General features: G+C 37.1%; 3 protein-coding genes across 4 annotated transcripts; 2 read left to right on the forward strand and 1 right to left on the reverse strand.

Moving 5' to 3' along the window:
- The first annotated feature begins 10662 nt into the window (after positions 1-10662).
- wcd (U3 small nucleolar RNA-associated protein 18 homolog wicked) lies at positions 10663-12640 on the forward strand. Its single transcript, XM_088030754.1, has one exon. It carries the CDS (start codon positions 10895-10897, stop codon positions 12380-12382), a length of 1488 nt encoding a protein of 495 aa, XP_087886880.1. The 5' UTR covers positions 10663-10894; the 3' UTR covers positions 12383-12640.
- A 1286-nt stretch (positions 12641-13926) lies between these two features.
- Positions 13927-19864, reverse strand: LOC148179574 (uncharacterized). The gene is made up of 5 exons (XM_088029548.1): positions 19794-19864; positions 19576-19754; positions 19343-19521; positions 19140-19311; positions 13927-19037 (listed from the first exon to the last, which is right to left on the reverse strand). The coding sequence occupies exons 1-5, from the start codon at positions 19862-19864 to the stop codon at positions 13927-13929; spliced, it is 5712 nt and encodes a 1903-aa protein (XP_087885674.1).
- A 312-nt stretch (positions 19865-20176) lies between these two features.
- On the forward strand, positions 20177-27744 carry Taf4 (TBP-associated factor 4). 2 transcript variants are annotated; one of them, XM_088050442.1, is made up of 8 exons: positions 20177-20897; positions 23043-23225; positions 23276-23374; positions 23427-23639; positions 25192-25572; positions 25620-26070; positions 26126-26391; positions 26602-27744. In XM_088050442.1, exons 1-8 carry the CDS (start codon positions 20301-20303, stop codon positions 26752-26754), a joined length of 2343 nt encoding a protein of 780 aa, XP_087906568.1. In that variant the 5' UTR covers positions 20177-20300; the 3' UTR covers positions 26755-27744. The 2 variants fall into 2 exon arrangements, with proteins under 2 accessions (XP_087906568.1, XP_087906569.1); XM_088050443.1 differs by having other exon boundaries at positions 20177-20744.
- The last annotated feature ends 97 nt before the right edge of the window (positions 27745-27841 follow it).

Below are 27841 nucleotides of genomic sequence, written 5' to 3' on the forward strand. Positions count from 1 at the left end.
GAGAAAATTCATGATTAAAACTATAACAAATTTCTCATATCTCGCTTATTTTTTAGAGTAAACTTGAGTTATTATACATCAGTGAACGCAGAATTTTACGCAGATTCCAAATCTGGGATTTAAATTCAGATCCGACAACAAATAACTGAGTTATGGCCGATCAAAGTTTCGGATTGTTGATTTTCATTTTTTCTCATTTTTCCCAATTTTCAAAGTTAAATATCTCGGAAACTATTAGAGATATTGAGATGCGGTTTGCGCCATCGTTTTTCTCGGCTCATTTTTAGTTAGAAAAAGTGCTTAAAAGCCCAAAATTCGATAGTCGATTTTTCGCGAAAAAAAATTGCGACTCGAACGATGAAAATTTTTCATTTTTTTTAATTTTTGGCCATAACTCGCAAACTATTTGTCCTATAGATCTCAAATTTGGCCAGTAGATAGATTTTGAGCTCCTCTTTCGACTGATGTATAATTCAATGCTATTAAACGTCATTTTTATTTTGAAAACATTGATTGAAAATCACCCTTAAATGATGTTTTCCTAATTTGTATCTTAAACATTCCCAAGTTGCTATGGAAACAATGCTATTCTAACATTCCGTATCGAAATGGATATTCTAGCACTGAAAACGAATCGGAAAATAGCGAAAATAGCTGTGTTACAAGAACAAATTAGGAAAAATAATATAAAAACCTCGTTCATAAGGCCATTTAGGCACTCATCCATTATAAAACTCGCGGCTTTGCCGCTCGTTTTATAAACTTGGATTCGTGCCTAAAAAATTGCCTTATGAAACTCGGTGTTTTAATATACTATTTCAAAACAGTTTTTTTCCAATACCTCATTTATTTATTAAGCAAACTCAACAAATTTGGGTCTCATTTTACGCAGAATTTCACGCTGAATCTAAAAATATTGTAATTTTTTAAACTTTGTTAATAAATAACCGAGTTATGGCCGTTTGAAATTTTGGGTTGTCGCCAGAGGGTCAAATTTTCGAAGATTCGAAACAATTCATGCTCGATATCTCGGAAACTATTACAGATATTGGAATGCGGTTTGCGGCGTCGTTTTTCTCGCGATTTTTTACATAAGAAATCGTTTTTAGATTTTTCAATAGTCAAAATTTGCAAATTTTCGAGAAAATTCATGATTAAAACTATAACAAATTTCTCATATCTCGCTTATTTTTTAGAGTAAACTTGAGTTATTATACATCAGTGAACGCAGAATTTTACGCAGATTCCAAATCTGGGACTTAAATTCAGATCCGACAACAAATAACTGAGTTATGGCCGATCAAAGTTTCGGATAGTTGATTTTCATTTTTTCTCATTTTTCCCAATTTTCAAAATTAAATATCTCGGAAACTATTAGAGATATTGAGATGCGGTTTGCGCCATCGTTTTTCTCGGCTCATTTTATGTTAGAAAAAGTGCTTAAAAGCCCAAAATTCGATAGTCGATTTTTCGCGAAAAAAAATTGCGACTCGAACGATGAAAATTTTTCATTTTTTTTAATTTTTGGCCATAACTCGCAAACTATTTGTCCTATAGATCTCAAATTTGGCCAGTAGATAAATTTTGAGCTCCTCTTTCGACTGATGTGTAATTCAATGCTATTAAACGTCATTTTTATTTTGAAAACATTGATTGAAAATCACCCTAAAATGATGTTTTCAAAACAGTTTTTTTCCAATACCTCATTTATTTATTAAGCAAACTCAACAAATTTGGGTCACATTTTACGCAGAATTTCACGCTGAATCTAAAAATATGATAATTTTTTAAAATTTGTCAATAAATAACCGAGCTATGGCCGTTTGAAATTTTGGGTTGTCGCCAGAGGGTCAAATTTTCGAAGGTTCGAAATAATTCATGCTCGATATGTCGGAAACTATTACAGATATTGGAATGTGGTTTGCGGCATCGTTTTTTTCGCGATTTTTTACATAAGAAATCGTTTTTAGATTTTTCAATAGTCGAAATTTGCAAATTTTCGAGAAAATTCATGATTAAAACTATAACAAATTTCTCATATCTCGCTTATTTTTTAGAGTAAACTTGAGTTATTATACATCAGTGAACGCAGAATTTTACGCAGATTCCAAATCTGGGACTTAAATTCAGATCCGACAACAAATAACTGAGTTATGGCCGATCAAAGTTTCGGATAGTTGATTTTCATTTTTTCTCATTTTTCTCAATTTTCAAAATTAAATATCTCGGAAACTATTAGAGATATTGAGATGCGGTTTGCGCCATCGTTTTTCTCGGCTCATTTTACGTTAGAAAAAGTGCTTAAAAGCCCAAAATTCGATAGTCGATTTTTCGCGAAAAAAAATTGCGACTCGAACGATGAAAATTTTTCATTTTTTTTAATTTTTGGCCATAACTCGCAAACTATTTGTCCTATAGATCTCAAATTTGGCCAGTAGATAGATTTTGAGCTCCTCTTTCGACTGATGTATAATTCAATGCTATTAAACGTCATTTTTATTTTGAAAACATTGATTGAAAATCACCCTAAAATGATGTTTTCAAAACAGTTTTTTTCCAATACCTCATTTATTTATTAAGCAAACTCAACAAATTTGGGTCTCATTTTACGCAGAATTTCACGCTGAATCTAAAAATATTGTAATTTTTTAAACTTTGTTAATAAATAACCGAGTTATGGCCGTTTGAAATTTTGGGTTGTCGCCAGAGGGTCAAATTTTCGAAGATTCGAAACAATTCATGCTCGATATCTCGGAAACTATTACAGATATTGGAATGCGGTTTGCGGCGTCGTTTTTCTCGCGATTTTTTACATAAGAAATCGTTTTTAGATTTTTCAATAGTCAAAATTTGCAAATTTTCGAGAAAATTCATGATTAAAACTATAACAAATTTCTCATATCTCGCTTATTTTTTAGAGTAAACTTGAGTTATTATACATCAGTGAACGCAGAATTTTACGCAGATTCCAAATCTGGGACTTAAATTCAGATCCGACAACAAATAACTGAGTTATGGCCGATCAAAGTTTCGGATAGTTGATTTTCATTTTTTCTCATTTTTCCCAATTTTCAAAATTAAATATCTCGGAAACTATTAGAGATATTGAGATGCGGTTTGCGCCATCGTTTTTCTCGGCTCATTTTTAGTTAGAAAAAGTGCTTAAAAGCCCAAAATTCGATAGTCGATTTTTCGCGAAAAAAAATTGCGACTCAAACGATGAAAATTTTTCATTTTTTTTATTTTTGGCCATAACTCGTAAACGATTTGTCCGATAGATCTCAAATTTGGCCAGTAGATAGATTTTGAGCTCCTCTTTCGACTGATGTGTAATTCAATGCTATTAAACGTCATTTTTATTTTGAAAACATTGATTGAAAATCACCCTAAAATGATGTTTTCAAAACGGTTTTTTTCCAATACCTCATTTATTTATTAAGCAAACTCAACAAATTTGGGTCTCATTTTACGCAGAATTTCACGCTGAATCTAAAAATATGATAATTTTTTAAACTTTGTTAATAAATAACCGAGTTATGGCCGTTTGAAATTTTGGGTTGTCGCCAGAGGGTCAAATTTTCGAAGATTCGAAACAATTCATGCTCGATATCTCGGAAACTATTACAGATATTGGAATGCGGTTTGCGGCGTCGTTTTTCTCGCGATTTTTTACATAAGAAATCGTTTTTAGATTTTTCAATAGTCAAAATTTGCAAATTTTCGCGAGAATTCATGATTAAAACTATAACAAATTTCTCATATCGATATCTCGCTTATTTTTTAGAGTAAACTTGAGTTATTATACATCAGTGAACGCAGAATTTTACGCAGATTCCAAATCTGGGATTTAAATTCAGATCCGACAGCAAATAACTGAGTTATGGCCGATCAAAGTTTCGGATTGTTGATTTTCATTTTTTCTCATTTTTCCCAATTTTCAAAGTTAAATATCTCAGAAACTATTAGAGATATTGAGATGCGGTTTGCGCCATCGTTTTTCTCGGCTCATTTTACGTTAGAAAAAGTGCTTAAAAGCCCAAAATTCGATAGTCGATTTTTCGCGAAAAAAAATTGCGACTCAAACGATGAAAATTTTTCGTTTTTTTTATTTTTGGCCATAACTCGTAAACGATTTGTCCGATAGATCTCAAATTTGGCCAGTAGATAGATTTTGAGCTCCTCTTTCGACTGATGTGTAATTCAATGCTATTAAACGTCATTTTTATTTTGAAAACATTGATTGAAAATCACCCTAAAATGATGTTTTCAAAACAGTTTTTTAATACCTCATTTATTTATTAAGCAAACTCAACAAATTTGGGTCTCATTTTACGCAGAATTTCACGCTGAATCTAAAAATATGATAATTTTTTAAAATTTGTCAATAAATAACCGAGCTATGGCCGTTTGAAATTTTGGGTTGTCGCCAGAGGGTCAAATTTTCGAAGGTTCGAAATAATTCATGCTCGATATCTCGGAAACTATTACAGATATTGGAATGTGGTTTGCGGCATCGTTTTTCTCGCGATTTTTTACATAAGAAATCGTTTTTAGATTTTCCAATAGTCGAAATTTGCAAATTTTTGCGAAAATTCATGATTAAAACTATAACAAATTTCTCATATCGATATCTCGCTTATTTTTTAGAGTAAACTTGAGTTATTATACATCAGTGAACGCAGAATTTTACTCAGATCCCAAATCTGGGATTTAAATTCAGATCCGACAACAAATAACTGAGTTATGGCCGATCAAAGTTTCGGATAGTTGATTTTCATTTTTTCTCATTTTTCCCAATTTTCAAAGTTAAATATCTCAGAAACTATTAGAGATATTGAGATGCGGTTTGCGCCATCGTTTTTCTCGGCTCATTTTACGTTAGAAAAAGTGCTTAAAAGCCCAAAATTCGATAGTCGATTTTTCGCGAAAAAAAATTGCGACTCAAACGATGAAAATTTTTCATTTTTTTTATTTTTGGCCATAACTCGTAAACGATTTGTCCGATAGATCTCAAATTTGGCCAGTAGATAGATTTTGAGCTCCTCTTTCGACTGATGTGTAATTCAATGCTATTAAACGTCATTTTTATTTTGAAAACATTGATTGAAAATCACCCTAAAATGATGTTTTCAAAACAGTTTTTTTCCAATACCTCATTTATTTATTAAGCAAACTCAACAAATTTGGGTCTCATTTTACGCAGAATTTCACGGTGAATCTAAAAATATGATAATTTTTTAAAATTTGTCAATAAATAACCGAGCTATGGCCGTTTGAAATTTTGGGTTGTCGCCAGAGGGTCAAATTTTCGAAGGTTCGAAATAATTCATGCTCGATATCTCGGAAACTATTACAGATATTGGAATGTGGTTTGCGGCATCGTTTTTCTCGCGATTTTTTACATAAGAAATCGTTTTTAGATTTTCCAATAGTCGAAATTTGCAAATTTTTGCGAAAATTCATGATTAAAACTATAACAAATTTCTCATATCGATATCTCGCTTATTTTTTAGAGTAAACTTGAGTTATTATACATCAGTGAACGCAGAATTTTACGCAGATTCCAAATCTGGGACTTAAATTCAGATCCGACAACAAATAACTGAGTTATGGCCGATCAAAATTTCGGATAGTTGATTTTCATTTTTTCTCATTTTTCCCAATTTTCAAAATTAAATATCTCGGAAACTATTAGAGATATTGAGATGCGGTTTGCGCCATCGTTTTTCTCGGCTCATTTTACGTTAGAAAAAGTGCTTAAAAGCCCAAAATTCAATAGTCGATTTTTCGCGAAAAAAAATTGCGACTCGAACGATGAAAAATTTTCATTTTTTTTAATTTTTGGCCATAACTCGCAAACTATTTGTCCTATAGATCTCAAATTTGGCCACTAGATAGATTTTGAGCTCCTCTTTCGACTGATGTATAATTCAATGCTATTAAACGTCATTTTTATTTTGAAAACATTGATTGAAAATCACCCTAAAATGATGTTTTCAAAACAGTTTTTTTCCAATACCTCATTTATTTATTAAGCAAACTCAACAAATTTGGGTCTCATTTTACGCAGAATTTCACGCTGAATCTAAAAATATGATAATTTTTTAAAATTTGTTAATAAATAACCGAGCTATAGCCGTTTGAAATTTTGGGTTGTCGCCAGAGGGTCAAATTTTCGAAGGTTCGAAATAATTCATGCTCGATATCTCGGAAACTATTACAGATATTGGAATGTGGTTTGCGGCATCGTTTTTTTCGCGATTTTTTACATAAGAAATCGTTTTTAGATTTTTCAATAGTCGAAATTTGCAAATTTTCGAGAAAATTCATGATTAAAACTATAACAAATTTCTCATATCTCGCTTATTTTTTAGAGTAAACTTGAGTTATTATACATCAGTGAACGCAGAATTTTACGCAGATTCCAAATCTGGGATTTAAATTCAGATCCGACAACAAATAACTGAGTTATGGCCGATCAAAGTTTCGGATTGTTGATTTTCATTTTTTCTCATTTTTCCCAATTTTCAAAGTTAAATATCTCGGAAACTATTAGAGATATTCAGATGCGGTTTGCGCCATCGTTTTTCTCGGCTCATTTTTAGTTAGAAAAAGTGCTTAAAAGCCCAAAATTCGATAGTCGATTTTTCGCGAAAAAAAATTGCGACTTGAACGATGAAAATTTTTCATTTTTTTTAATTTTTGGCCATAACTCGCAAACTATTTGTCCTATAGATCTCAAATTTGGCCAGTAGATAGATTTTGAGCTCCTCTTTCGACTGATGTATAATTCAATGCTATTAAACGTCATTTTTATTTTGAAAACATTGATTGAAAATCACCCTAAAATGATGTTTTCAAAACAGTTTTTTTCCAATACCTCATTTATTTATTAAGCAAACTCAACAAATTTGGGTCTCATTTTACGCAGAATTTCACGCTGAATCTAAAAATATGATAATTTTTTAAAATTTGTTAATAAATAACCGAGCTATAGCCGTTTGAAATTTTGGGTTGTCGCCAGAGGGTCAAATTTTCGAAGGTTCGAAATAATTCATGCTCGATATCTCGGAAACTATTACAGATATTGGAATGTGGTTTGCGGCATCGTTTTTTTCGCGATTTTTTACATAAGAAATCGTTTTTAGATTTTTCAATAGTCGAAATTTGCAAATTTTCGAGAAAATTCATGATTAAAACTATAACAAATTTCTCATATCTCGCTTATTTTTTAGAGTAAACTTGAGTTATTATACATCAGTGAACGCAGAATTTTACGCAGATTCCAAATCTGGGATTTAAATTCAGATCCGACAACAAATAACTGAGTTATGGCCGATCAAAGTTTCGGATTGTTGATTTTCATTTTTTCTCATTTTTCCCAATTTTCAAAGTTAAATATCTCGGAAACTATTAGAGATATTCAGATGCGGTTTGCGCCATCGTTTTTCTCGGCTCATTTTTAGTTAGAAAAAGTGCTTAAAAGCCCAAAATTCGATAGTCGATTTTTCGCGAAAAAAAATTGCGACTTGAACGATGAAAATTTTTCATTTTTTTTAATTTTTGGCCATAACTCGCAAACTATTTGTCCTATAGATCTCAAATTTGGCCAGTAGATAGATTTTGAGCTCCTCTTTCGACTGATGTATAATTCAATGCTATTAAACGTCATTTTTATTTTGAAAACATTGATTGAAAATCACCCTAAAATGATGTTTTCAAAACAGTTTTTTTCCAATACCTCATTTATTTATTAAGCAAACTCAACAAATTTGGGTCTCATTTTACGCAGAATTTCACGCTGAATCTAAAAATATGATAATTTTTTAAAATTTGTCAATAAATAACCGAGCTATAGCCGTTTGAAATTTTGGGTTGTTGCCAGAGGGTCAAATTTTCGAAGGTTCGAAATAATTTATGCTCGATATCTCGGAAACTATTACAGATATTGGAATGTGGTTTGCGGCATCGTTTTTTCGCGATTTTTTACATAAGAAATCGTTTTTAGATTTTTCAATAGTCGAAATTTGCAAATTTTCGAGAAAATTCATGATTAAAACTATAACAAATTTCTCATATCTCGCTTATTTTTTAGAGTAAACTTGAGTTATTATACATCAGTGAACGCATAATTTTACGCAGATTCCAAATCTGGGATTTAAATTCAGATCCGACAACAAATAACTGAGTTATGGCCGATCAAAGTTTCGGATTGTTGATTTTCATTTTTTCTCATTTTTCCCAATTTTCAAAGTTAAATATCTCGGAAACTATTAGATATATTGAGATGCGGTTTGCGCCATCGTTTTTCTCGGCTCATTTTACGTTAGAAAAAGTGCTTAAAAGCCCAAAATTCGATAGTCGATTTTTCGCGAAAAAAAATTGCGACTCAAACGATGAAAATTTTTCATTTTTTTTATTTTTGGCCATAACTCGTAAACGATTTGTCCGATAGATCTCAAATTTGGCCAGTAGATAGATTTTGAGCTCCTCTTTCGACTGATGTATAATTCAATGCTATTAAACGTCATTTTTATTTTGAAAACATTGATTGAAAATCACCCTAAAATGATGTTTTCAAAACAGTTTTTTTCCAATACCTCATTTATTTATTAAGCAAACTCAACAAATTTGGGTCTCATTTTACGCAGAATTTCACGCTGAATCTAAAAATATGATAATTTTTTAAAATTTGTCAATAAATAACCGAGCTATGGCCGTTTGAAATTTTGGGTTGTCGCCAGAGGGTCAAATTTTCGAAGGTTCGAAACAATTCATGCTCGATATCTCGGAAACTATTACAGATATTGGAATGTGGTTTGCGGCATCGTTTTTCTCGCGATTTTTTACATAAGAAATCGTTTTTAGATTTTCCAATAGTCGAAATTTGCAAATTTTTGCGAAAATTCATGATTAAAACTATAACAAATTTCTCATATCGATATCTCGCTTATTTTTTAGAGTAAACTTGAGTTATTATACATCAGCGAACGCAGAATTTTACGCAGATTCCAAATCTGGAATTTAAATTCAGATCCGACAACAAATAACTGAGTTATGGCCGATCAAAGTTTCGGATAGTTGATTTTCATTTTTTTCCCATTTTTCCCAATTTTCAAAGTTAAATATCTCAGAAACTATTAGAGATATTGAGATGCGGTTTGCGCCATCGTTTTTCTCGGCTCATTTTACGTTAGAAAAAGTGCTTAAAAGCCCAAAATTCGATAGTCGATTTTTCGCGAAAAAAAATTGCGACTCAAACGATGAAAATTTTTCATTTTTTTTATTTTTGGCCATAACTCGTAAACGATTTGTCCGATAGATCTCAAATTTGGCCAGTAGATATATTTTGAGCTCCTCTTTCGACTGATGTGTAATTCAATGCTATTAAACGTCGTTTTCATTTTGGAAACATTGATTAAAAATCACCCTAAAATGACGTCTTCAAAACAGTTTTTGGCCAATGCCTCGTTCATTTATCAGGCAAACTCAACAAATTTGGGCTCATTTTACGCAGAATGTCACGCTGAATCCAAAAACATGAGAATTTTTGAATTTTCGTCAACAAATAACTGAGTTATGGCCGTTTGAATTTTTGAGTTATCGCCAGAGGGCCAAATTTTTGACGGTTCAAAACAATTCGTGCTCGATGTCTCTGAAACTATTTTAGATATTGAAATGCGGTTTGCACCATCGTTTTTCTCGCGATTTTTTACATAAGAAATAGTAATTTGATTTTTCTACAGTCGAAATTTGCAAATTTTCGCAAAAATTCATGACTAAAACTATGGCCAAACTTCTGATATCGACATCTCGCTTTTTTTTTAGACAAAACTTAAGTTATTGCCGATCAAATTTCGGAAAGTTCATTTTCATTTTTTCTCATTTTTCCTAATTTGTTCGATCAATCTTAAATTTGGCCAGTAGATAGATCTCGAGCTTCTTCTTCGATTTAGGAATTTGACCAAAATCATTGGTGCGGGAGAAGCTGGTTGATATTATAAAATGTACATTTTTTTAATAAACAAAAAAATTTTTAAAAATATATTTTTCTAAACTAAAAAATTTAAGCACAATTTTCAACGGGGTGCGGAGGGTTGCGGCTCACTTGAAAGGTTAAGAAACAATGATTTATGGCAACAAACATTTGACGTGCATTTGAAATCCAAGACATTGCGCATGCGGAGCGATTTTCAAGCACCCTGTGCGTTCTTAGCGTGGTATTTATGAACGCTCAAAGTCCAGTGACAGAAAGCATTGCGCATATTTATGAACGCTTTTGTGTCACATTTTATACAAACTTTACACAGAGTGATTTTTATGAACGCAGCCTTGCGCATTTAAGGTCACTAGATCAAAGTTTCTGTTTTATAAGGTACCGCTATTAGTGACAAAAAGAAAGACAATGATATATTCTGTCTATCTCTACATGCGCACTACATGACATGGAAATTTTGTGTTGTTTGTATGGACACATTGCTTTATGAATTGTCAATTCTTGTCAAATATCGTTTGTAATAAAATGGTTCGAATGTGCGATTTCTCAGCACGAATCGTTATGGTGTAAAATAAAATATAAAACAGAAACTTTGATCAAGTGACCTTATGCGCATTAATAAAACTATTGCCATCTATTGACGATGTGTAGAAACACACTTGACCTTTAAAACCAAAACTCTTTACTAAAATTATAATTTGTGTTTATTTCGCTATTACAAAGATCGTGTATTGTGTTTCAATTGAAATTATCGCCTTTTTCCCAATTTATATTTATTTTTTTCCAACTTCAAAGCAGTGGTACCATCACACCCTAAACTCCCCAGGACACCTCTCCAATTTTGACAGTTTTGACAGTTGTTCCAATTTAACACACTTCTTTTATTTTCACGCGAAAATGCCGAAACAGAATCGAAAACGCCGTCACGAAAAAGTTACCAACGATGTAGAATATGAAATCGACGCCCCTAAGAATAAATTTCGCCCATTTGATGAACAAGCCCAAGCTGAAGAAGAACAACTCAACAAAATCCTTTTCGGGGGCGCCTCCAGCTTCTTGAAAAGTCTCGAAGAAGCTGAACAAGAAGTCGGAGCCTCTTGTTCTAACATTGATTCGGGTGTTGGTGAAGACAGTTCAGATAGTGACACAAAAGAACGAAGTCCTGCTTGGTATGATGAGGATGATGATGGGATTGAAGTGGGACAGGCTCTGGATGCCCAAGGACGGAAGTTACCCTCTGGAGGCGTCAATGATCGTCGAAACAAGTATTCGACATTGCTTGAACATAAATTCAATGCGGTCATGGGAACACCGTCATGGGCGTCGTTGGATAAACGCAAGACTCATGACTCTGATTCAGATGAGGAAATTTTACGCACCTGTGGGTTTATCAGGAAAACATCATCTGCTAAAGTTCCCTCAGGTTTACTGGAGTTCAAGAAAGTGAAGGATTTAAATGGGCAAACTTACAATGAGGGGCCATTTATCAATGCAGTGGAGTTTCACCCATCATCAAGAGTAGCTCTTGTGGCTGGTTACAATGGAGCGGCGACTCTCTACGCTGTTGATGGTCGGAAAAATGACAAGTTACACAGTATTTTATTCCAGAACTATCCAATTCTTTGTGCAAAGTTTATTCAAAATGGAAATGAAGCTATTTTAGGGTCAAGACAGAACCATTTTTACAGCTATGATTTGATGTCTGCTAAGTCTACAAGAATACCATTACCTCCAGGTCTTACAAGATTCAAAAAGTTTGTTGTGTCACCTGACTCTAATTTCATTGCTGCTGCTGGAAAATGGGGAGAGGTGCATGTATTAGCATCAGCATCCAAGGAACGTCTTTCTATGTTAAAACAAAACTCTGATGTCACAGCCTTGGCGTACAGCCCTAAGGGAAATTTATTATATGGACACGGTGATTGTGGAGAAGTTACAATTTGGGATGTGAGAATGAACAGAGTTTTACACAAGTTCACAGATGAAGGCTGTCTGCAAGGTACCACATTAGCTGTTTCATCTTCAAACCAATTTATTGCAGCTGGCTCAGCACAAGGCGTTGTTAATCTCTACATGGTTGATGAAGTTTTACACAACAAAAATCCCAAACCCATGAAAACTATAATGAATTTAACAACAGGTATAACAGATCTGAAGTTCAACCCGTCTTCTGAAATTCTAGCTCTTAGTTCTGTTGATGTACAGAATTCAGTTAAGATGGTCCATGTGGGCTCAGGAACAGTTTTTAGTAATTTTCCTCCTTTTGAGCCAAAACTTGGACATGTTAATGTAGTCAATTTTTCACCTAATAGTGGATATGTCGCTTTTGGGAACAAGAAGTCCATTGTCTCATTATACACTTTAAAACATTTTAAGAGTTACTAAAATATATCGCATTGTGTTTGTTTAAATACATGTAGGGTGTTGTAATGAGATGTTTCATTCACTGTATGAAATGCTTACTTATACTAAAATTACATTGTCACGCCATTGTTGCTGGAATTTAAATGTTTAAAGCTGTCTCCTCCCTTGATATACAAACTGTTTTTGTAATGTTTATTATACATCAAAGTGGAACTTAGGATTTTTAATTTTTTTATTACTGTTAATAGAAGAACTGTAAATAAAATACATATGTTGAGATTCTTGCGTTTCATTTACAATCGTTTATATGAGAGTTATTTTGTTACTTCTTTGGTAATTTTTTTGCTTTCTCTAAATCCATAGTTTGCCCTTTCTTTAGTTCTTTGCTATTTCTAGCTGATGACTTCCACTAAAAAAATCCAAATATGTCTTGTCAGCCGCCTCAGTTACATAAGTTCATATAAGAGGAGTTATTTTTCAAAACTCAATAAATCCAATTTTGACTGACAGTGGGTTTAATGAGAATTTGAGATTATTTTGCGTTATTCTAACAATGCGTACATTTTATTCATGCTGAACAGAATTTGAAAATCGGTAACTATGGACACATACTATCATTCATTGGTCCGATGAACATTACACTCTCGTTGCCTAGGATATTTTACTCCATCTCTAGAATAAGCTTCCGGGATTGGTTGCTAATTTTGTATCCTTTCTCGAATACCATTAAACTTAATCAATTTTTGTTTTAAAATTTACCATCTGTATTGCTGTCGGCGCCCGCCCTTGCTGTATTAGTCATGAGTTCTGGGACACTCTGTATAATCCTTGGAATAATAATGATTGTTGGCCCTACCCACCGAAACAATTATTTGCACCTAAATTTCATAACGAGAAAAAGCCGTTAAATATTTAAAGATTTGTCTAAAATGTCCATTTAGAACTGAAAGAAAACATTTTTGGCGAGATAATTTTTGCTTTTTTGATAAAGGAATGACCCGGAGGTCATCTGCTACTGCGATTACAGATTAGAATATTGAATCATTCAATTGTATGTTTTGTCACGACTTTATGAAGGGAAATTGAAAATCTTAGTCATTATATTGATTGTGTTGAGAAACTTGAGTTCTCAATCGACGCTTGAGCTTTTTCAAGCGTCGCCGTAGTGAAAAATAAAATGTGAAAAGGGCTTGTTGCCAAAAATCTTGTTCTTACTCTCGAGGTTTATTCAGAACTATCTTACAAAAAACTATGTACAGAAAAAGTAAAGACCACCCCTCTGTGTGGGGGTGAGGCGTGCGCAGACGCCCACCAATACGAGGGTGGTACCGTGATGGTACCGAACATACTCCCCGCGTTGAACTGTTGACCAAGTTCAAGAGGCAAAAAATAGGTGTGTTAAACTAATGACATAAAGAGTTGATTTAGATAAACACATTTAGTGAAGTTCTTGAATTTAATTAAAACAATAAACGTCTTAAACTAATAACGATTTAGAGATGTTAGAGAGTTATATACAGTTGCTAAATGTAAATTAGCGAAAAGTGATGACTTATAACATAATTTTATGAGTCCAGAGGAACCGCACAGACCTTCGTAATGGGTCGTTTGTACACTCCCCGCACTGTTTTAATCGACACAACACGACACTGTCCGTCCGATCCGGGATGGAGATCGACAATTCTCCCCATGGGCCAGTGAAGCGGAGCTGTGTTGTCTTCTTTGAGAATAACGAGGTCCCCGATGCAAGGACGTTTTCCGGGATGTTGTCTCCATTTCGATCGGGCCTGGAGAGTCGCCAAGTACTCCCTGGACCAACGCTTCCAGAATTCGTGTCGTAGTCTCTCTACCAATTGGTAACGATTTAACCGGTTTCTTGGTTGGTCATCAAGTCCAGGTTCATTGGGGGCGGTCAGAGGGGCCCCAATGAGAAAATGGCCAGGAGTTAAAGGTTGAGGATCGTTAGGGTCGTTAGATAGAGGAGTGATTGGACGGGAGTTCATGCACGCTTCCACCATTGTCAACAATGTATTAATTTCCTCGTAATTAAGGAGCGTTTCTCCAATTACCCGTTTTAAGTGGGACTTCGCGGATTTAACCGCGCTTTCCCACAAACCTCCCATGTGGGGAGCGTGTGGAGGAATAAAGTGCCATTCTATTCCATCGTTTGAAGTCGCTGAGTGCAATTTTGCTCTAAATTCGCGGTCTCGTAACAAAACGCGCAGCTGCTGGAGATGGCGATTGGCCCCAACAAAATTTTTTCCATTGTCCGACAATATTTTTGCCGGTTTACCTCGTCTAGCAATAAATCTTTTAAGGGTATTGAGAAAAGCGGAGGACGAGCACTCGCAGACAACTTCGATATGTACGGCCCGTGTTGCAAAACATACAAAAATGGCAATGTATGCCTTCATTGTTTTTTGGGTTCGTCCAAATCCATTCTTTAACGCGAATGGGCCCGCATAATCCACACCGACAATTGAGAAAGGACGAGAAGGCGTGACGCGATCTGCGGGAAGATCAGCCATGAACTGATCAAATTGCCTGGGTTTTGTTTTGTAACAATTCAAGCAATTAAATATTAATTTCCGAACAATGGTTCGTCCAGAAATGGGCCAGTACTTGTAACGAACAGCGCCCAAAGTTGCTTGGCAGCCTGAATGTAGACCTTCTATGTGATGCCTTGTAATTATCAAACGCGTTACTGGATGATCCTTAGGCAATATTAATTGGTGTTTACCCCATTCGGACAACGAAGAATTACGAAGGCGCCCCCCTACGCGTAAAAGACCGTTATCGTCGATAAATGGGCTTAAGGCCGCGATTTTGCTGGACTTCGGAATTTCCTTGGAGCCCTTTAACTCGTGGATTTCGTTGCGCAAAGCTTCTGATTGGGTCGCTTTGATAATGGTATCATGAGCCTGATTCAATTCCTCATTATTTAAAGGACCGGTTCGTTTAGTGGTTTTTGATAAGCAGTTGTTTTTAAATCTCAGAATTAATGCGGTTACTCTGATCAATTTTTGAAATGATGAAAATCGCGTCCATAATTCGAATTGTGATGGCTGCATCACTCTCAGGCAGCAAATGGTTTTTAGTTCGGGAAGGGTTGTATCATCCATTGATTCCGCATTTACGTTGAAGGCGGGTATTTCGCAATTGGGTAGTGATAGAAACTCCGGTCCTGTCAACCAGCGAGACTTTGACAGAAGAGCGGGAGTTGTGCCACGGGATAAAATGTCGGCTGGATTCTGACTTGATGGCACATGATGCCAATCGCGGACATTGGTTGCGGATTGAATTTCCGATACCCGATTTGACACGAATACCTTTAACCGTGTGGGTTCTAATCGCAACCAAGCTAAAACTATGGTGGAGTCACTCCAGAGGTGGTACCGGGCCCCGGAAAGATTTAAAGTGTTGCGTACCTTTACGATCAGCCGCGCCAAAAGCAGCGCCGCGCATAATTCCATTCGCGGAATCGTTACGGACTTTAATGGAGCAACTCTATTTTTTGAGCATAAAAGTTTTGTTTGTGGATGGCCTTGGGCGTCCAGGCTACGTAGATAAATGCATGCTCCATACGCGTTTTGACTAGCATCGCAAAATCCGTGAATTTGAAATTCCTCGCGCTGATGAAGAACTAATCGCGGTATCTCAATGTGATTCAACTCCGAGAAAGTGTTTATGAATTGACACCATTGGGTGTGTAACTCGGCAGGTAAACTCTCATCCCAATCGAGTTTTAATGACCATAGTTTTTGAAGAATAATTTTAGCTGCAACTGTAACTGGTGCTACTAATCCAAGAGGATCGAATATTCTCGCGATCGCACTCAAAACTGTGCGTTTGGTGATTCTTTGCGAAGGGGACGGATTATTTGCTGTTTCGAATTTGATTTGATCACTATTGCGATCCCACAGAACTCCTAATGTTTTGCTGACTTCTTGTTTGTCTAAGGAGGCCGTGTTATTACTTGAAATTTGACTTGTGTCCGAGATATTAGGACGATTGGACATGATTTTGTGCAGTTCGAAGCCACCGCTACGTAGAATCGACTTTACTTCCTTTAAAAGTTGAATTGCCTCGATTTCCGTGTCAGCTCCGGTGAGCAGATCATCTACATAAAAATCACGGCGAATGGCCCGTGCGGCGTTTGGTAGATCTGCGGCTGCAGCGATTTTCGCGAGTTCTTCTAGGCATCGGGTCGCTAAAAAGCTCGAACTTGCGAAACCGTAAGTGACCGTTTGCAGCTTGTAAATTTTTATGGGTTCGGTCGAGTCATCACGCCAAGGGATTTGTTGGTATTTTTGATGCTCCGGATGTAACAAAATTTGCCGGTACATCTTTTGGATGTCTGCTGTGATGGCCACAGGGTACGTTCTGAACCGGATGAGAGTTTCGTAAAGTTCGGGTTGTAATGCTGGGCCGACCAGCAAGTGGTCATTTATGGATTTATTGTTCGTAGTTTTGAAGGACGCGTTGAAGACTACCCGCAATTTTGTTGTTAAGCTGGCCTCGTTTATGACCGCATGGTGCGGAACAAAGTATCCGGTATGGTCTGGTTCTAGGACTTCCACCATGTGTCCTAGCGATTTATAATTGGCCATAAATTCCTTATACTGTTCCCTTACAATCGGGTCCCTTTGAAGCCGTCGTTCGAGATTCAGAAACATCTTGCAAACCCTGTCGTAAGAATTTCCCAGAAGGGGCGGTTCGTCCCGAAAGGGCAATTTGACCTGAAATCGGCCCAGCGCCGTTCGACTGAAGGTCTTGGTAAAAATGTCTTCGCATAAATTATTTGAGTTGTCGATCGTATTTTCTCCGCAATTTTCAAGGTTGAAGAATGTTTGCACCGCGTCATGCAACTCGATGTTCGAGATGTTGCACGGGATTTGCGCTGGGACCGGATTAGATCTTGAAGGGCCGTTGATGATCCAGCCTAATTGGGTTTTTTGCAGAATGGGACCGCGGTTTGGCATCTGAATTTGGCCCACGCAAATTAACTCCCAAAATAACTCATTGCCTATAAGGAGGTCAATTTTATTCGGAACGTTATAGGCGGGATCGGCCAAGCGAATATTTTCTGGTACACCTGTTATCGCTGAAATTGGCACGGTAGGTATGTTACCAGTAATTTTTGGGACAACGAGGCAATTAAGCTCGGAAGAGTAAGCGTTTTGCGCGCTAGTGAATTGAATTTTGACAAATCGCTTTATCGGCGCCACTATTCCACCGATACCGGAGACGGCGATATTTACGTTTTTGACGTTGTTTAGTTTCAATTTTTTTATCGCTTCTTCCGTAACAAAATTCGACGCAGACCCGTTGTCGAGAAGTGCCCGCAACTGGACATTGTTGCCCCCTCGCGCGCATACGTTGACGATGGCCGTAGATAAAAACACGGTCGAGCAAATTAAAGAAGTGCTTGTCTCGGCTGACGAAGTTAAGGCTGAGGTCGACGGTTGCGGCTCTTCATTGTGGGCAGAAATTTGATTCACGTGCAAGAGCGTATTGTGCCTTTTATTGCAACTTCTGCAATTTGATGAATTGCACGTCTCCGACCTGTGGCCACCGCGCAAGCAATTGATGCAGAGCTGAAGTTTTTTGATTTCCAACATGCGCTGCTCTGGACTAAGCGCTAAAAATCGCGGACAGCCGTAAATATGATGTCCCTGCCGACATATGGAGCATTTCAACGGTTTGACTGAAGGGCTGACTATATGAGAAATTGTACGGTTGTTACCGGAATTTTTATTAATTTTGAACGGATGTTGGTTGACTCTTGTGGTTACGTCATAGGACTCCCACATTTGACATCTCTTGGTGAGAAAATCTATGATTTCTTTTTGGCTTGGTGACGCGTTTGTCAACGTATTTTCCCATGCGATTGTAGTGGGTTGATCAAATTTTGATGAAATTAAGTGGACGAGTAAGTCGTCCCATTGATTGACGGGACGCTTCATATTTTCCAACGCCTTTAAGTTAGAATTTAAGGTAGTTATGACGGATCTTAGTAATTTCGCGTCTTTGCCATGGATTTGGGGCAGTGAAAATAAAGCGCGTACGTGGTGCTGCGTTATGAGGCGCGGATTCTCATACCGTTGTTCCAGCAATGCCCATGCTGACGCGTAATTGTCCGCAGATGGAGTCAAGTGCTCAACTGTCTGTTTCGCGTCCCCTTGCAAGCTACCGCGTAAATAGTGCAATTTCTGGACCGCAGGAAGCTCCGTGTCGTGGATTAGATTTGCAAACGTTTCCCGAAAACTGATCCATTCCGTAAGGGAGCCGGAAAATGTCGGCAACTTAATCTCTGGGAGTTTGACCGTTGGTGGTTTCTCCGCGGCAATTGGCGGTTCGTCCGCCGATGGACCTTGGCGTGCCCCAGTTTTCGTGTTTAGAAAATTCTTGCATGCACTTATGATCCTATAATACTCGTCTTCAAAATTTTGTAGGTCTGCATCCGTGGCCTTTTCTGAATTTAGCGAATTTATTTGCCAGTGGTAGCCCTCAAATTCGCTTAAGCATGAATTTAACCCTTGAAGTCTTTCCCTTATTTCCATAACATTGTTGGCGTTTTCCGACTTGGAAAAAAAGGTGTGAAACCGAGTCAATCGACTTTTAACAGCTGCACGTTTCGTTACAAGAGCCTTAAGTTGTTCTTCGGCCATCTTTACTGGATTTATTAAGTAACAACGCGAAAGCCGAGAAAATTAACTTGGGGACAACAGTGAAAGCGTGTATGAGCGCAGGACAATGAAATGAAGGAAGTTCTAACCTGAAACCTTCCCTGGACTGGAGCGAGCTGCTGCTGATGATGAGGTTGTGTAGTTGGCGTTGAATCTGCTGTTGCTAAGATCCTGGTGACGATGTTTCGCTGCGTTGGAGCGTTGAATTGATTGATGGGAGAGCTGGTTGACTGCAGTGTGCTTCTCGACTTCGCTGCTGACCTTTTGATCGGTGTTTGGATTATACCACTGCTTCCCGATGAAGGCGTCGAATTGAGAATTTCACACCGGCACTAGCACAAATTTCGGATCTGAGCACTGTACTCTCAGATCCGGCTCGAAGGACCAATTTATGTTGAGAAACTTGAGTTCTCAATCGACGCTTGAGCTTTTTCAAGCGTCGCCGTAGTGAAAAATAAAATGTGAAAAGGGCTTGTTGCCAAAAATCTTGTTCTTACTCTCGAGGTTTATTCAGAACTATCTTACAAAAAACTATGTACAGGAAAAGTAAAGACCACCCCTCTGTGTGGGGGTGAGGCGTGCGCAGACGCCCACCAATACGAGGGTGGTACCGTGATGGTACCGAACAGATTGTATGAGTGGTACGTAGGTATAAAAAATGTATGCACGCTACCACGCTTTGAAGGAAATACGCACTTTCCACGCTGGTTAAACAAAAACGTGTGGTTGCATTGTTTGCCTACAGCTGGAGGTCAAAAAGTTTCGTAATAACTTCAACATAAAAGTGCCTCAGGTTTTGGCTAAAAATTGACATGGATTTGGATTCAGAGAGTAACTTTGTAGGTTTATTTTTTGTAAAGTCGAGTTGTGGTGAGCGCAAAATATCAAGGACTTGTAGTCTGGAGATGTTTGGTAATGAAATTGCGAAAATTCAAATTTGGCGGTCCTAGATGACGTGTCAGATGACTTAGCAAAACGGTTTCCCGTGCGATCTCCTCCGCGACGTAAACGAAACTGAACAGTTGGCGATGATGTCTGCGTAAATTCCGCCCCCAACGAAAACGTGTAACAAGTCGTGCAAGCCGAGTCCGTCGAGGGCCATCCAAAGTGGTTAAAAGTGCCGCGATTCCGACTTTTGTTTCATATGCCTTTCTGCATCTGCCCCGTCAACAGTCAGCGGCGCAGCCGTTGGCATGATCATGTTTATGTAGGGCGCATGCGCACATCAGTTTACAGTTGGGTCTCGGAAAATGGCGTCAGCTAAGTTTCTCGAGGAAGCTCTGAGTACAGATGTGGACGAATCGGCAGTGAGTGCTATTGTGGGCTCCCTGGAGAACCAGCTGGTGACGTCTTCGTCAACGGCCCCCGTCGCAGTCACCCAGAATCACGTGAACAGTGCAATATCCAACGGCGGCACCGTCGGGCCCCCGAAGCACTCGACAGTCGCAAACGGTGATTCGATCACCGACGCCAAGGCCGACGCCGCTCCAGTCAAAATTGTTTACTCGCAAGCGATGGCGGGCGCCGGCACGCTGCTGCCCAACGCGCGAGTCGCGCTGCCACCCAACGGGACGCTGCCCCAGGCCGCCCCTGGCAAGCAGCCCACGTTAGTGATCAAGACGTGTGGCGCTACTGCCCCCGGACTCGTCACCGTTCCCATGAATGTGACCACCTCAGTGCCGCCAGCTAACAACGTAGGTAGTCCTAGTACACAGTCCCCAAACATCCTTTCCAACCTCCAGGTTGTCAATGTACGGCCTGGTGTTCCCACACAGCAGCAGAAAGGACAGCCGGCACGTGTCGTGCTCAGTGCACCACAGATTGTCGGGGCACGGCCAGGAGCTCCAGTAAGTTGGTGTACACTATGACCAAAACAGTCGAATGGGAGGGTGTGCTACTTTCCTTTTTTCGAGCAGCTTCCTAACACAGCTAGCCCTTATCAACATACACTCACCACTGATTACACAAAGGAAGTGATTTTGTTTCATATCCTTTTTTTTAACTGCACACTGGCAAGTGACTCATCTTTTTGCAATCAGTGCTTAGTGTATTGTTTATAATCATGTGACTTCCAAAACAAACAACGTCAAATTCCGCCAAACACTGACTGTAGTAATGATAAATTGTGTTGTAGGTAGCCAACATAACCCACAATTTTCGCCACCATTCAAAACATTAGATAGTTTGTCAACTTGGGACGCACTTAGATCCAATATTCAGTAGAACCATTACCTGTTCTGCAATATGAATGTTTATTTGAAATTCACTTTATTTTGGCATCAAATCAGTTTTCCCACAAAAATAAACATAGACTACGTTCAATGTCTGAAAGAGTTTACATAGTTGTAAATTAAATGCTTCATAGCACAAAGAAAAGTAGATTTGTTAGCTGTTGGAACAAATCCTAATTACATCTGTATTATTATGTACACACTTTCTAATGTTAACATTTTAGGTCTAAAAAAATGAAGATGGGCACTAAAGTGCCAAAGAATCTCAACAATTTCCTGAAGTAAAGTCTTATAAATAACATCGTTTAATACTCTGTCACTGCAGAAGCATCACTATTACTTTATATAGGGAAATGAGATCCAAACTGACTTTTAAATTCAAATCACATTGTATTGATTTGTAGTGATTTCTTAATTGATTGGAGATCTTACAATGTCATTGCACTATTGCGTGAACTAACAGTTCTTTCTTATCACATGTTTTCAAATGAATCGGGGCCCTCACTTGTACAGTCGCGGCCACAAAATTTTGTATTTAAACTCATTTCATTGCGATATAGTATTCAACGCACTGTCAATTTCGACAAGGTTTAATTTTAAAAAGTTAAGCGATTGTATAATTCGTACTTTCAACAAAAAACAAATCAATCAATCCTTTAATTTGTTTTTGTAGGTTGTTACTTAATTTCAGTTAATAGTTCTCATCTAATGGTGACATAATTAACTTTCTTATGTCGAAATCAAATTGATGTTAATTAATCGATGTTGGGATAAAAAGTATTGAAAACTTGGTTTACCTCATTTCGTCACAAATGTGTTCAACAAAAACGCTCTCAAGTAGTCTATTACAGCCCGAAAACGTATGTCTAATAGTTTGACACATGACTACGTGCAAAATCTTGGTCAATAATATAATCAATTTATTAGTGTAAAGCTAGACACGATTATAGTGCACGACAAAAACTAGACGCTTTAACAAACAATTGAGTGACTCATAAAATATGAATTTACACATGAGTTTTAGTATTGAGAGCAAAAAGAGTAATTTTTCAGACAGTTTAATGTTATTTTTGTGGGTAATCATATTTTTATTCTTTTTATTTACCAGTGTTTGAAGAATTTTTTGTTAAAGTTGTTCGTGTCCATGTTGGGATAATTGCAAACTAGCAACTAACGCTTTCGGTCCTTACAACCCTCCCATTCTACTGCAAAATTTCATGTTTGATGTCATCTTCATTGTACAGCTTCACATGTTCGACACAACACAGTGATAACACACTGACACCTACACTGATACACGATAACCGAAGCTGTACAACGAAAGTGTCGACTCTCTTTTAGTTTGTTGAGTAAAATTTAGTTATTCTGAAGAATTGTTTTGTTTTATAACTGGTGTACACATCTACTGGTCGTACTTCTCAGAGACAATACGACTAATTGTGGAAATCTAACTAACAACTTTCTTGATAGTTACTAACATGAAGTCTGTATGACTGATAGTTTATCAACAGTAGACTAGCCTGTAAGCTTTCACTTGTGCCAAATTTAGATGTAGTTTAGTCTGTAATGTCAAACGATAGGACCTTCTGATAAGTATTTTTGGCTATTGTAACAACAAAACAATTTTTAGTCTCGTGAATTATTCAGCATCTGGATTGTTCAGTTCCTTTAGTTGTGCTTGTTTTTTTGTAGCTGTTTGTTTTCGTAGGTTTTTGTGAACGCTCTTGTAACCCAATTCTAAAAATTCCCTTGGTGTTTTAGCAATTAACCTTACAAACATTTCACGGTTTGCAACCCGGCCAGCAAGGTCATTTGCTTCTCAAGACTGAAAACGGACAGTATCAACTGTTAAGGGTGGGTCCACCACCTGCTGCAGCAAATCTCACAGCGACGTCAACTCCCGGTGGTCAACCCGTTACGTTGCGCATGCAAACAGTCGCTGCCGTAAGTTATATTCCCTACATTGTTGTTCAATCTGTAACTTCTTCTTGAAGGCTCCGGCAAGTTCAGCAACGACCAGTCCAGCAGTTGCTGGTGGGACCACAACAGTGTCTGCACAAGGTCAGACGGTACAGACTGTAAACACTGTTCAGGTATGAATGTTGAAGTGGTTAACATGATTTTTTTGTAATTCTGCGTTTACAGAGACCGGCTAATGACAATACCAAAGAAAAGTGCCGTAAGTTCCTAGCAAACCTTTTAGAGTTATCAAGTAAAGAACCCAAGTCAGTTGAACGTAGCGTAAGGACTCTTATACAAGAACTGATCGATATGAAAGTAGAACCAGAAGATTTTTGTGACAAATTGGAAAGATTACTGAATGCGTCGCCACAACCGTGCCTAATTGGATTTCTAAAGGTGAACTTTTTTTTCTGCTGAAAAGGCGGTATATTTGCACTCTATTACATGAAAATTACGAACAGTGTTGCATGCGATATTAAAACGCATTTAATTATGTAATTGATCGAGTGCAAACATTGGTATCGTCTTTTTAATAGTCTCGGCGTGGAACACAAACACGTTGTTTTTACTGGTAAAAGAATAAAATTTGATCAAAAGAGGACTAATTTTTCTTAAATTACAACATAGTCGGCTTTAAAATTTATAGGGATGTTATTTCTTTCATTTTTGTTTAATTGGCCATTTTTGATCGCTATTTATGTGTATTACACACTTGAAAATGTGGTTTTCACTTTTGTTGGTCCTCTTGGTGTTGGACCTAGTGGCCCTGTGTTTCTAAATGATTTTCATCTATAGTCCGAATTTTATAACTTTGGTTTAACTCCGCCTACCTTTTGGGCCAATTGAATTTTAGCTGGAAGTCTGATTTACTCAGCAACATTTTGATAGTTCGTTGATATTTGCCAGAAGCCGGGGTAGAAATGTCTACACATTAGAAGACGAAACAATATCAAAATCGACAAAGGTTTCACGATTAATTAAATTCCCGCAAAACTGCAAATCTTGACAAATGTGACACTAGAGTTGTCAAATTTTTGATTATGTTGTGTAAAGGAGATTAGCCATTCCTTGATTCGACAAATTCAACTCGTCATTTGTCCATGTGGGCGGGGTTAAACCAAAGTTACAAAATTCCGACTATAGTTGTCTTTAAAATAAAATTCTTTTGTGCCGCTCGCATTGTACTAGTACTGTCACTTTAGACTTCTGTCAATGGTGTCACTTGTCAAACCTTAAGATCGCCAATAGGGAAAGAATTTAAACAAAAAAACAGCAAAATTAAGCAAAGATTGAGTTAGTTTTATCTCTTCAGCGATCCAGCTGTTCTAGATCAAAAAGTACTTTAAGGTAATGTAACCAACATTCTAATCATTATCTTTGTAAAGCGGCATTATTAAATTTGTACGGAAAATCAGAGGCGACTAGATGAAAGTCTTTTTGAAACACGGTGTACATTTCACATGAGACTGCACGAAAAACGGTCTCAGCTGATTATGAAACGTCAAAAATTCTGCAGTGAGTACGACATAACTTTTTTTAAATCGAACAATATTGTGGTTTACGAAACCGTTTTTGTTTCCTTTTTTGGATGATATTGAGCAACTCCCATCAACTTCTTTTTTTGGAGTTTTGTACCAACATAATGCATTAAAACTCTGCCAGAATTTGCAGAATATTAAATATAGAAAATTTCAATCCCATTTTTTCAACGAGGCTCATATTAACCGGAAAGCACATCCATTTGCGTTACCCCACTTAATTAAAATTCCCGTTGTGTTCATAATGACACTTTCAAACATCAGAGTCGGAACTGAATCGAAATTAGTGAATGAATGCTAATACCTCGCTATTAAAGTGCAATGTTTGACTTTAAAAAGACGGTAATTTCGTAGTTTCCTGTTTAGAATTTCTGTTGAGCTTTGAAGTTGTAACGTTTTTGTAATTCTAGAAAAGTCTCCCTCTTCTGCGTCACTCGCTTGTAACGAAAGAACTGACGATAGATGGGATCCGTCCTCCTCCCGCCAATATAGTTTTCTCCATAGCAAGTGGCACTCCAACAGTTCAAACCCAAGTGCGACCAGGTCTAGCTTCCAATCAAGTCAGGATAGTAACACCGGGGGCTGTAGTTCGACCAGGACAAGTTTTGCAGCAGCGACTTGTTACTCCATTACGAGGAGCAACACAGCAAGGACCCAGAATGGTGACGACGATACGACAGCCCAACGCGGCGGGCAATGTTATCGTGTCCAGTTCACAACCACCGGCTCTCCATCCTGTTTATCCCTCAAACCAAATCAGGACTGGAGCGAACGTACGACAGCCATTACAGGTAATTTCGTTGTTTTCTTGTCATGTGTATTGTCAACGTTTTGACAGAATAAATCTCCGATGACGTCGCTGAAGCTCCAAGGAATCAAACCCGCAGTGCCTTCGATAGTTTCACGACCTACAACCAAAGAAAAAGAGAAGAAATCCTTTTCGTCCGCTTACACAGGCGATGACGATATTAACGATGTCGCTGCCATGGGAGGTGTTAATCTCGCTGAAGAAACTCAAAAGATCCTGGGTTCTACGGAATTCGTCGGCACTCAAATCAGATCGTGCAAAGAGGAAATTATGTGTTCAATGGGACCTTTACAGCAAAAAATTAGACAAATAGTGATGAGACACGGGCTCGACGAGCCAAGTGCGGATGTTGCTGCGTGCATCTCTCATGCGGCACAGGAACGTCTTAAAAATCTTATCGAAAAATTGGCTGTAATCACAGAACACAGACTGGAAATTGTGAAAACTGACCAACGATACGAAGTCACCAGCGATATTAAAGGTAGTTTTCTTATTTCATTTCTAATATGTGTAATAATTTTCGATGATTGTTTCAGGTCAACTAAAATTCCTCGAAGATGTTGATCGTGCGGAAAGAAAAAGACACGAAGAACTCGAAAGGGAGATGCTGCTGAGGGCAGCAAAAAGTCGGTCGAAAACAGAAGATCCCGAACAAGCCAAACTCAAAGCTAAAGCGAAAGAAATGCAGAGGGTGGAAATGGAGGAATTGAGGCAGCGCGAAGCAAACGCCACAGCCTTGCAAGCCATAGGACCTCGGAAAAAGCCCAGGCTAGATGGAGATGGACATTCGGGCTCATCACAAGTAAGTTCTCTCAACTTGCCACAGGGATGTCAAAGGGTCTTATTGGAATCAGATTGGGATGTTCAAAACTCAATTTTTCGGTTTCATCATATCAAAATATTGTATAATATTGCAAAGAATAATCTTTTTGGATGTTAGGGAATAACAAAAAAATTTAAGCCGCATTGCGAAATTGTTCTTGCGCGTGATTGAGAACGTAAATTTTTGCAGGCAAGCATGGGAGGATTTAACAGTGGACTCAGAGGACAAATGCCGCTTCGACAGAGAATGAAGAAAGTGACGTTACGGGACTTGCAGTTTTTGTTTGAAACAGAGAAGGACCTATGCAAAAGTAAACTTTTGTATAAATCATATCTCAAGTGATGCTCGCTTCTCGTCAGTGTTGTGATATTTAAAGACATTGTGGGTGCCCCGAATTTGTTTTCTTTATTCTCATTTTCTGTTATTGTTATTTATTGATTTATTAGTTCTTCTAATCGATTAAGATCATGTAAACACACTATTTTATCAAATACTTTAGCACTTTTGTATACATTGTCATAATGTTGATGTCAATTATTTTTGAATTTTAGTTATGAGTTCGTAGCTTCAGGAACAAAAGCCGTTTGCATTGGTTACAGTAATGTATAAAACTTTTCAGGAGAAATGTTTTGTATCAAAACTCTCAACCACACTTTTATAGTAAATGTCGAAAATAAAATTAGAGACTGCCGCAATGCAAGCTTCATATTTTCCTACGTAGTCATGAAAAGTTGTTTTACACGTAACTTTTTTGTTGATAGTCTCAAAAAGAAAGAAATGGAGAAAAAATATTGTAGTTTTTTCTACAGTTATGTAAGGGTGTAAATATATTGTAGATTTTCTATAATGATCGAGTTTTCTTTATAAGAAAATATTTTAAAAAGGTCATGTTAATAATTTGTAATTAGTTGTATAATTGTTTTTTAATCTAACTATGAATATAGATATATATAATTTTTGTTATAGAAGTAATATTTAATATAATAAATTGATTATTTGATTCTAGTTTTGTTTATTGTAAATACATGTGTTTACGCCACATTTTATAGTAATTATTTTGTAACAATAAATAACCATATCTATTTTTATTACTAAAATGTCTCACTAGTTGTCACCAGATTTATACTTTTTTTCTGTATATTCATAATATATAAAACAATGAACTAATCTAAGTACTTTTTCAACCATATTGGTACTTTGGATTTGTACATACTGTACTTAAGTTGTTTATGTTTAGTAGCAAATTGGCCTTATTATTATTGTCCCCTATTTAAAAAAGTACAAATGCATTGTTTTGGGATTCAAATAAATTGTTGTTTCATTTTATAATAATCAGTCTTTTCTGTTGGTAAAACCTCCACATTATGTTGCAACAAAACAAAAAATTAGTTACACAACCACGCTTATGTTTATTCTCTTACTACACTTA

The sequence above is a fragment of the Gnatocerus cornutus genome, chromosome 2 (genome assembly GCF_029298725.1).
Source record: "Gnatocerus cornutus isolate USDA-ARS CGAHR chromosome 2, icGnaCorn1.1, whole genome shotgun sequence".
Classification (NCBI taxonomy): Eukaryota; Metazoa; Arthropoda; class Insecta; order Coleoptera; family Tenebrionidae; genus Gnatocerus; species Gnatocerus cornutus.

What these genes read in the sequence shown, in the direction of transcription:
- wcd (XM_088030754.1), top strand. Translation starts at nt 10,895, where the DNA reads ATGCCGAAACAGAATCGAAAACGCCGTCACGAAAAAGTTACCAACGAT.
- LOC148179574 (XM_088029548.1), bottom strand. Translation starts at nt 19,864, where the DNA reads ATGTCAATTTTTAGCCAAAACCTGAGGCACTTTTATGTTGAAGTTATT. An exon ending in TTCGACGCCTTCATCGGGAA is followed by an intron (nt 19,312 to 19,342) that starts GCAGTGGTATAA and finishes ACCGATCAAAAG; the next exon opens with GTCAGCAGCGAAGTCGAGAA. An exon ending in CAGTCCAGGGAAGGTTTCAG is followed by an intron (nt 19,038 to 19,139) that starts GTTAGAACTTCC and finishes TAATAAATCCAG; the next exon opens with TAAAGATGGCCGAAGAACAA.
- Taf4 (XM_088050442.1), top strand. Translation starts at nt 20,301, where the DNA reads ATGGCGTCAGCTAAGTTTCTCGAGGAAGCTCTGAGTACAGATGTGGAC. An exon ending in GCATGCAAACAGTCGCTGCC is followed by an intron (nt 23,226 to 23,275) that starts GTAAGTTATATT and finishes TTCTTCTTGAAG; the next exon opens with GCTCCGGCAAGTTCAGCAAC. An exon ending in AGACTGTAAACACTGTTCAG is followed by an intron (nt 23,375 to 23,426) that starts GTATGAATGTTG and finishes CTGCGTTTACAG; the next exon opens with AGACCGGCTAATGACAATAC.